At 37.7% G+C, this 10,421-nt stretch overlaps 2 protein-coding genes across 5 annotated transcripts; one reads left to right on the top strand and one right to left on the bottom strand.

Annotated features, from left to right (window-relative positions):
* The first annotated feature begins 384 nt into the window (after positions 1–384).
* LOC120430952 (proton-coupled folate transporter-like) lies at positions 385–9,288 on the top strand. 4 transcript variants are annotated; one of them, XM_039596077.2, is made up of 7 exons: positions 386–684; positions 946–1,305; positions 3,652–4,096; positions 4,150–4,478; positions 4,537–4,779; positions 4,835–5,075; positions 9,067–9,288. In XM_039596077.2, the coding sequence occupies exons 2-7, from the start codon at positions 1,143–1,145 to the stop codon at positions 9,122–9,124; spliced, it is 1,479 nt and encodes a 492-aa protein (XP_039452011.1). In that variant the 5' UTR covers positions 386–684; positions 946–1,142; the 3' UTR covers positions 9,125–9,288. The 4 variants fall into 4 exon arrangements, with proteins under 4 accessions (XP_039452014.1, XP_039452011.1, XP_039452013.1 ...); XM_039596079.2 differs by lacking the exon at positions 386–684 and adding an exon at positions 769–887; XM_039596078.2 differs by lacking the exon at positions 386–684 and adding an exon at positions 883–905.
* A 39-nt stretch (positions 9,289–9,327) lies between these two features.
* Positions 9,328–9,992, bottom strand: LOC120430953 (uncharacterized). Its single transcript, XM_039596081.2, has 2 exons — positions 9,788–9,992; positions 9,328–9,732 (listed from the first exon to the last, which is right to left on the bottom strand). The coding sequence occupies exons 1-2, from the start codon at positions 9,839–9,841 to the stop codon at positions 9,328–9,330; spliced, it is 459 nt and encodes a 152-aa protein (XP_039452015.1). The 5' UTR covers positions 9,842–9,992.
* Positions 9,993–10,421: the final 429 nt, after the last annotated feature.

The following is a 10,421-nucleotide window of genomic DNA, read 5'->3' as shown; positions in this document are numbered from 1 at the left end:
ATAAAATTAATACATTTTGTTGCATGACAGTTTGGTCACAACTCGAAATAATGGAGGTACATCTGTTGCAGATCAGAAATCAAAATTACTTTTAAATTTGATTTGAATTCTTCAAATTTAATGCCTACCAGGCACCTCCATCAAACATTACATGCACTGGAATAAATCGTTACCACAAATTGATGAGAACAACATCACATTCAAACCTTTTTCATATTTTTCCGTGTCATACCAGCAACACTTTTTCTTCTCTCTCTGTGCACGTTCAGTATTTGCTGGTATGGTTTGTTTTGACGCCAATCCGTTTACATTATGTATTAAAACGCGTGGTCGTTTCCCACCTCTGTATTTGTTCCATCGTCTACCAGTTTTCCTTAGTATAAGTTAGCCAGCTCGGTAATGTCATTCCGTTTTCAATTTGTTGCTCACTCACTTCGACTTAACATATTTACGTCTAACTTGTGTTTTTGTTATTATTTAGAGAGGGTTCTCCCTTTAGTTGCGTGTATACTTTGCGAAAGCCTCCGTGCTTAGGACCAGGGCACCTTCACATCTTCGTATCAACCAGTCTGATAACGCACAACTCGCGTTGATGGTTTGTTATCGCTAGCGCTGAATAGTTTTGATTGTTACCACTATCGTTCAACTTGATAGTTCAGCACACTTAAAGCCGGACAGTATCAGGTGAGCATCGTTTTTTTTTTAATTTGCACTTTCTCCACCGTGTCGGTTCAACTTGGTATTGAATTACATGCAGTCTCGTTTTTTGGAAACACTTGAAAGGATTCCACGCCTTATCAGCCCAATTTGAATATTGTCGCGGGATTCAGTCTTTCTTGCTGATGGTATTGGTACACCAAACTCGCACCGTAATGTTCTGAGTCATCGTCCGTCGTGCAGAACTTGTAGATTCTTTGTTGGCTAATGCAATCTCCTTCATTTCAGTGCATTCCATCAATAAGCAACAATCTCTTCAGGAAGAAAGGGGCGTTTTCACTGAATCTCTAATAAAGTGTTGTGAACAGTTTACGGTCTAGCTAATCCAGCCTCACTCCAGAATGATAACAATCAGCTGGGAACGAAGGTGCTGATAACCAACGAAATAACTAGGTGTGATAGTGCCACGACAAACGCATCCCGCGATGGACAGCTCTGGGAGTGGCTTGGTAGAGTGCAGTGCACAGCTGGAGAGCAATCCCAGCCTGAACACTACGGAACGGAATCGGCTAGAGCTGGAACGAAAGTACCGGTGGTTTATTCTCGAGCCGGCGATTTTGCTGCTGTTTTACGCATGGAATGTGTCGTGTAAGTAGCAGGAAGTGGTGATAAGCATTAGCAGCGTAAAAGTTCTCACGGAGGCATTGTTTAAAAATATATTTACAGTATTTTTAGGAAATCAAATTTGCTACAATTTTGGATACAAATAACTGAGTATACACAGAAAACAAAAAAATCTCGTAATCGTGAATTAAGTTCACGAATGTGAGAACCACGAAGGAATTTATTCATGAGTATGGTGCATTTGCACTATAAACGTGAATATATTCCTTCGTGGTTCTCGCATTCGTGAATTTAATTCACGATTTCGAGAATCGATTTTTTTCAGTGTAGTTCGTACATAGAAACAAAAGTTGAATTTTGATAGGTTGATGATTTCATTGATTAAATATGACCTCTTTTCGAGTAATTTTACCTTAAATATAGTGTAAAAATGCGAAATGCATCAGAAACTGATAAAAATGTAAAATCTGGAGCAACATTTGAAACCAGAACTATTTTGCAAATTCCGAGCGAACAAGTCACTATTTGACAAAACCCGCAGTGTTAAAAGGTAGCAGAGGAGGCCAACTATTGTTTAACATTTCGAGTTTTGTGTAAAAGTTACCTGTTGACTCGGAATTTGCAACCCAGTTGAAAAGCAGTCAAACGTAAACACAACAACAATACAAAAGACTTAGGGGTCAGCGGATGCAAAAAAAAAATAGTTTTTAACAAATAAAAAAAGTCCTTTTAAAGTTTTTTTTATGAAATTTCATTGCACAGCTAAACTGAATTGGAAGGGAAAGCTCTGGTAATATTTTTGAGCTACTTGAAATTTGCTATGTTTATTAAAAAAAATAATTTTGCATTAACGAACCCCTCGTCATTTTTCGATTAGCCCAGTTAGCGAGTAGCATTCGGTAACTGGGGCCATTCTCTCAGCCAAGAGGCATCATCAATTGGGTACTAAAGCCCTATGTAAATTTTTATGTACAACGGTAAAAAACACGATTAAAAACCATTTCTGATCACCAATTTTTTTTTTGACAAGACAACATTTTTTCGATGGATCAACTATGGTCCCCTTGGAACGAGCTGTCAATTAGCAGTCAAGTAGGAGCTTTTCTGTCAAGAAGGACCGCGAGGTTAATTTTAAAAAATTGATTTAAAAATCCATTTTAAACTTGTTGTGATCGTACAAAGGGTCATTGTACTCAGAAAAAAAAAGCTTGATCGCTGTAAACAATAATATCAGCAATCTAAGCTTCATTTTTGGACCCAATTCCTAGTTGTTAATTTTAAGTACATCTGGGAAATTAAAAGTAATCCGTGACATTTTTGTTAAATTGTTATAGAACCATAGCCTCATAGCATTAAGGCTGTTTCGACTCTAATCTGTGACTTATTTTCAGTAATCCTTGTAATAATATTAGACTGGTCAGTGATCCTTGCTGCTGGAAACCCAAATGGGAACCCCTATGGACATTAAGATGGGAAATTTAGTTGTTTTTTCATAGGCATACAGGCTATGTGATGTTCATGAAACAGCAAAATATCTCATTTTGATATTTGAAACACTTTTTCGAAGGTTATTTGGAACTTGTTTATCTTTCCCCTGCTAAATCCGTTTTCATTTGTACTAGTAAACTCTTACCCCCTTCGAATTTTTTAGCCAACCCAATAAAAGATTGTATTGTTGTATTTCGAATATATTTTAAAGTAATCTTGCAAAGTTCAATGATTCAAACTTTGAATTTTGTCGCTTGTCCATTCGACATTCCAAGAAAAAAAAAATACACAGTATAAAACAGTGAAGTTTTGGAAGGTTGAAGATTTGTACTTCTGTTTCGATGTAATTTTACCTCAATTTATGTAGAGTAAGTAAAATTACACTTGAAAAGATGTCAACTTACACATTTTTTGAGGTAATTTTTACTAGTATCAAGTAGGGAGAATCGGCACTACTGTGTTTGGCGTATATTACAAGTATCCTTACAAAGAGTATACAAGGGCCGAAGGGTTAAATAGAAATAGTAGTTTTGAATTTGGAAATGAAAGTTTACCAGGGTGGCGCCTTTCAAATGTGAAAAACTGACGATTTTTCCCATACAAACTTCAAAGGCTTAGAGGGAGGAGTTCCCGTGATCAGAATGAGCTCAAATTTGAAATTTTACCTAGAGATAGGTCAATCTTTGATTTCAGGGGGTAGCCAAGAGGAAGCCCGGATCTGGATCACCCTTTTGTTTGCATTTTGTATAGCTAACCGTAATAAACCAGAAAATTAAACATATTGGTTACAATAACGACAAAAGCAGCTGTCTCAATTCGCCCCTTGTCTCGCGATTCTCCCCAGTTGACTTTTTCTAAAAAATAATCTTTTTCATATTCCAGCGGCGGTCTTCACCAACCAGGTGGTCTACCAAGCTTGCACGGTCACCTTCGGGTTCAACGAAACGCTGTGCGCCGAACTGGGCACGGAAAACGAATCGGCCGCGGCCCAGGAGCTGGAAAAGGAAGTCCAACCGTACACGGCCAACGTGTTGATGGCGAAATCGTTGATCGAGTCGATCATCCCGGCCCTGTGCAGCATGTTCATCGGACCGTGGTCGGACAAGTACGGTCGCAAGCCGGTGCTGCTGTCCACGTTTATTGGGTCTTTCTTTACGTACTCGCTGGTGACGACCATTTGCTTTCTGTCCGGCCGATACCAGATCGATCCGTGGTACTACATTTTGGCGTACATTCCGGCGGCGCTCTCCGGGGGGAATTGTGCGCTGATTACGGGGGTGTTTTGCTACATCACTGATGTAACGAGCGAGCAGAACCGGGCCGTTAAGTGAGTTGGCTTGAGTGGCTGTATTTTCACGATTTAATTATTCAATTTTACAGAATGGGCGTGCTGGAGGCCGCCATCTTTGGAGGTCTTTTACTAGGGACTCTCAGCAGCAGTTACATCCTTCGATGGACCAACGCCACAACCGTATTCGGAGTAGCCGCTACGGGAATCCTCGTGGGCATTCTGTACATTAAGCTGTACATCGAGGAAAGCATACGACCCCACGAGCTGATGGATAGTTCAACGTCGCGACTTAGGGAAATCTTCCGCTTCGAGCTGGTGGCCGACCTGTTCCACACGTGCTTCAAGCGAAGACCCAACTTTGACCGGGTCATCATTTGGTTGGTTATTGCCGCGCTGGGCGCGAGTATCTTCGCCTTGGGTAAGTTGGTACTACCTGCTAGAATGGTCTTCAAACTGAAGACGTTTAACTCTTTCAGAGGGCACCGGAACCGTCTACTTTCTGTTTCTTCGCGAGCGCTTCGCGTGGACCGTCAAGGAGTTTTCATTTTACGACGCCACCGCGATAACGTTAATGATCGTGGGCAATCTGGTCGGTATGTACGGAATTAAGAAGCTGCTCGGGGTGTCCGAGAGCATACTGGCCGCGATCGGGTTCAGCTGTTACGCCATCGAAAATGGCATCCGAGCGGTGGCGTACGAGCCGTGGCATCTGTACCTTGGTAAGTGGCTGCGAAAATCTGAACTGAACTCCAAATCAATCGCATCTTGTTTCAGCCATTGCAATCTCAATGATGAAGGGAATCGCCGGCCCGATGGGACGGGCCGTCATCTCCAAGACGGTGCCGCCGAACGATATCGGCAAGATCTTTTCGCTCACGACGTCGATCGAGTCGTTGACGCCGCTGCTTTCGGCGCCGGTTTACACGTACGTGTACCGGGCGACCCTGCCCTGGTACCCCGGGGCGTTTAACATCATCAGTGCCACCGTGTTCTTCGGGTGTCTGTGCCTCATGGTGTAAGTACTAGACGAGAAATTAGATTTTTGAGGGTTTTTTTGCTTTTCGAGATTTTTATTTTGTACATTGTGATTTCGATGAAAACTTTATCCATTGAGCTCAAAAAAGATATTTGCTTTGTCCAAACAAATCACCATACAAACATAGGGACTGTTCTGTCCATACGAAAATGCTTTGAGAATACAGTCCAGACTCGATTATCCGAAGCCTCGATTATTCGAAGTTCGATTATATGATGATTTGTATAAGACTTCGGATAATCGAATCACGAAAAAAAATATTTTTGTTCTTCAACCCCATTTTAGTCAAATTTGAGTTGTTGATTATCATTTCTCGGATTAGTTTTCAAAAAGCCGTAAGAGCCATTGGTAAACAAAGTTCTTTTTGCAAACCAATATCAAAAATGCTTGAGATTGTTCATCTACACGTCCTTCAAGTGCCCCAAACTAAAAATAAATGAAATTTTGTTTAACTTAGGAGAAAAGCGAACATTAGTGTCGGTCGTCACGGTGGCTCTTACGGCTTTTTGAAAATTCACCCGAGAATTTAACATATCAAATACAATGTATGTAATTTTCTCAGTTTTTCAACACCGCCATTTTAGCAGCCTTCCTGAAAACTAACAATTCTAAATCAATTTAGAGCATGTTTGGGATCATTTTCAAGAACAATAAACAAAAACAAGACAATGATTTTTTTTTCGTGATTCGATTATCCGAAGTGAAATTTTTCCGAGGCATTCGGATAAACGGGTCTGGACTGTATTCGAAAATCTGTATCTCGAGAGAAATTTTCTGATCGATTTTGTGCCTTAGGCAACTTTTTAGGACTTTTTATCAGGAAAACTCGATTATGATTGCTTGACCAAGTTGACGGAGTTTTTTCGGCCAAGTTATAATTACTTGAAAAATCTAGTTTCTTTAAATTTCAAAAATGCACTCGAATACTTTTATTTTTTTATGCATAACACTGAAATTACAATCGAAGTTTTGGTTCTATCCCATTCCCCAGAAACTCATTCCCCAGAATGACCCATTCCCCGGAAAGTTTTTTTTATTGCAAATGTTATTTATTTCAAAAAGTGAACAGTTTTAAAGTGTGAAGTGTTTAGATTTCGCCTTTATTGTGATAAATGCTGACAAAAGTTAAATTAAAAAGTTAAATTTCCCTTCTTTAAAGAATGGAAAACTTTCTTGACTGTCATTACTGCTGAAAAAAGCAGGAAGGTGCTGTGTCCTATCCCTCGCCTAGACCAGACCAAAATCCATGATAAAGCTGTCAGACCAAATCTGTCAGACCAAAGAGCAAAAAGTTAACAATCTTGGTCTTCGATGTAGGTGCACACAAATCAAGAAAAGAAAATTTGAGAAAGAATTTTATTTTTCCAATTCAATAACTGGTTTTGGGCTGCAAAATTGAATGTACGCCAGAAAAAGATTAAACAGTGTGGCGTCCTGTACACCGACAATTAAATGAGCGGTTAGACGCCTTATTCTTCCACTTTAATTTTTGATCGCGTTTTCGGTTTACACCTGAACAATCTTGAAATTATTTATGCGGATTTGTGATTCCTCTCGTTCCATCATTCCCTTGGAAAAAAGGTGTCAATGGTGCCTTCTTTAAAGACTAGAAAACTCTCTTGACTGTCATTACTGCTGACAAAAGTTGAAATTTCACTTAAAAGTTAAATGTTTAAATGGGAAAACTCTCGTGACAGTCATTACTGCTGACCAAAGTTTAATTTTCCCTTTGAAGTGAAATTTTCATTTCTTTAAAGAAAGGAAACCCTTTGGACTGCCATAACTGCTTTACAGAAGGGAAAACTCTCATGACTGTCTTTACTGCTGATAAAAGTTTAATTTCCCTTTAAAGTTGAATTTTCCCTTCTTTAAAGAAGGGATAACTCTTATGACTTGTGACATGCTGACATAAGTTGAATTTTCCTTCAGCAGTTATCCTTAGTGAAGATGCCAAATGCCAAATGGGAAATCAAACATGTTTTTCAGGGTCCTAAATATTTCTGGGGAATGGGTCAATCTGGGGAATGCCATTCTGGAGAATGGAATTCTGGGGAATGGGATTCTGGGGAATGGGATAGAACCGAAGTTTTGATACAGGGCACCGTTATCAACTTGCTTTTTATCAATCTTAATGTTTTTTTCGAAAAAAAATCTTTCTGCAGTTTAATTTTTTTTTAACATTGTTCCATCTCCAATTACTTTTTTTTCCTATCACTCAGAAAATTCATTGCATTTTTTTTAAACATTTTTGATCCGACCTTTGGTCACTGAAAAATTGTTTTGAAAAGCATGAAAATTAGAAAAAAATAATAATTCTGAGTGTTTCTCAATCAGCCTATATTTTTCAATCGACGATTTTTTAGAAATATTTATCCATTTTTCAGTGTCAAATGAATCTTTTATAATTACTAACACTTGTGAAAGTTTCTAATCATTCTGATTAAAATATTATTGAAATATCCAAAAAAGCATGAAATTTCAAAAATAGCCCAGATCGTATTATATGGCCCTTTGAAATTGTTGCCAGCCGTGATCTTAAATTAAAAAAAAGTTTCAAAAAACAATTTCACATTTTCGTTTTTTTTTTGGCAATTCAAAATTGTGGGTCACAAGTGTGGCCAACCATTTTGTGGTAGTATCATAGTTCAATATGGCTTGTAAACATTTTTATTGAGGTGTAATTTTTTAAAACTTTTTGCACGTTTTTTTGCCAATTTTGCCTTTAAATAAAATTTGTAATAATCTTACAAATTTTATTTAAAATCAAAATTGCCCCAAAAAAATTGGCAAGAAAAATTACGAAAAAAATAATTTTCATTGAAGAAATGGGTATAGTTGATTGCAAACTATTTTGAATACTTTATATAACGTTTATTCTTGATTTTTGAATCATATTGGGCACTTTTAGACTTTTACATATTTTGAATTTTGGGCCCACAGTTTTAAAAGGACAAAAATCTTAGGAAAAAATTATTTTCATAAATTTATTGATTATTTTTTTTTGCAGATTTAAAAAAAATTAAAATCGTATTGTGATACTTTCTGCATACAAATTTTGAAAACTAGGCGTGAAATTTGCTTTTAGTTTATTTTTATTTTTTGTAAATGTAAATGTTATTTACATGATATTTGTGAATTCGATCTAACTAAAATTGCTAGCTAGCTGCTCAATTTTCAAAACAATTTAATGGTTTTTTAATTTACGAAACTCTGCTTAAATACTGTTTTTCACGTTCTGATTTTATTTAAGAAATCATTGAAAATCCCAATGTTGAGTTAGGTTCAGAACAAACCAGTATAAAGTTTTTTTTATTGAAAAAGAAATCTGATGATATTTTTTTTAATTGACTGAACTTAAATATAAATGATTCCACTTTTTTTTAAATTATATTTAAATTTTCTGTCTATTTTGTCTGGTCAAATCTTTTTCCTTGCATAATTAATATAAATTTAGAAGCTATTTTAAATCTCTTAAGTTCTCTCATTTTATCAAATAACGTTTAGAGTACTAAAATATCAATAATTGATTAAAATATCGATTATTGAAACTTTAATTTATAAAATATCAATAATAAATCATATATAAATAAACCTAGATGTGACATAATTAGCAGGCAATAAAAATATAAAAAATAAGCAAAAGGTATCACAAAATTATTTATACATCAATCCAGTTATGTTAAAAAATCTTTAAGTTTCTCGTGTTTTGCCGATTTGTGGTCCTTAAATTCAAAATTTGTTTAAAGATAAATAGCTTTTATTTGATAATAAATGTATCAATAAACCTTTTGTCCTTTTTTGTCCCCTATTTTTGAGATTTCATGGGACAAAAAAAAATAATTAAAATTTGCATAGGCTTTTGAATTTTGAAACAGCAATTATTCGTTTTCTAGAAACATTACCACGCACTGAATGATTAAGGAGAATCGAACTATTTTTCATCTTAGTTTTTATTTTTGATTTTTCACAGACTCGCCCGACTGTTCGAGGGAATGCAACAAGCAACAACTTACACATCGATCAACTGATAGCAGTACTGCAAAGTTTAACTTATTGGATGATATTACACGCGAACTTTACATAGGTTATAAATAATATATTAATTATTATTATATATTTTCTAGATGCTTTACTCATGTACACAACACCAAAACACTAAAATAAATTTGGCAGTCAATTGTTACACTTTTTATGATCACAAACAGCCTTTCTCCCCCTGATCACCACACCACTAGTACCGCCCAAACTCCCTCCCAATGGCACCATGATATCTCAGCTCTCTCGGCGAGTGACCGTTTCCAATGTAAGCGATCAAATTCTCCCCCCGATAGCCAAACTGCCGCTGGTAGGCCTCCCTCAACCGCTGCCCCCGCTCCGGATCGAACACAATCTGGTACGTATTTTGCTGCACCGGATGGCCGAGGAACAGATTCCGGAAGTAGGTGTACACCGCCTTGCCCTTCTCCGGGAGCGACGGCTCCGGATAGATCGGCCGCACACCGTAACGAACCGGCTGCGGGGGTCGTCCCTGGTGCTTGAAGAACCGAAAGTTCTGAATGTCCAGGTTGTAGAAATCAGGCGGGTAGACGGACAGTGCTTCGCTGGCCGTTGCAAGAAGCGTCAACGCTAGGAAGATCTTATTGGAGGTCGTTAGAAAATGCATAACAATAAATTGAAAGAAATAGACTCACTTTGAAAACCGTCGCCATTCTTGGGCTAAATTGAAAATGCCTAGCAGTGGTCATCACCGCAGTCAAATTGTAACTGGTGCAAAAAAGTTCCGCTGAGACATTTTCCCACTATCATTGCGTTTGATTCACGTTGCCTCTGGGGGAGTAAACGTAATTGCGCCAAATCGAAGTGCGACGATCGTAAACTTGTTTCAAATCACACACACACGTGGTGCTCATTGATATTCCGTGCACGGGAACGCACATGAGATTCCTCCACCCACGCACACAGTCCTCATGTTTGGGGGGAGGCCCAATTTGTTGGACCGTTGCAAAACGCGTTCTGTGACGAAACAACTGGTGACAAAGACGTGGATGACACACGAAATTCATGCATGCTTTTGATGCGTGCAATTTTGGTTGCAACTGTGTAATGAACTGGATTTAGTTCAATGTCATGCCGTCGTGTGGATATTACCACGCTGCTCGTACATTGTTTTAGTTAGATATGCGTCGATCCAGACAGTATATTTTTTATTTTATTTAAGTCGGGTACACATGACGTTGGCGTTCTTTACATCTACAAAAAGAAAAAAATACGGGTATTCTTCGCCAACTCACACAAAATCGGAAAAAAGTTGCCCCAACCCCTTTT

This window comes from Culex pipiens, chromosome 3 (genome assembly GCF_016801865.2).
Source record: "Culex pipiens pallens isolate TS chromosome 3, TS_CPP_V2, whole genome shotgun sequence".
Taxonomy (NCBI): Eukaryota; Metazoa; Arthropoda; class Insecta; order Diptera; family Culicidae; genus Culex; species Culex pipiens.
The sequence above is the reverse complement of the archived record's forward strand: the minus strand, read 5'-3'. Positions and strand labels throughout refer to the sequence as shown.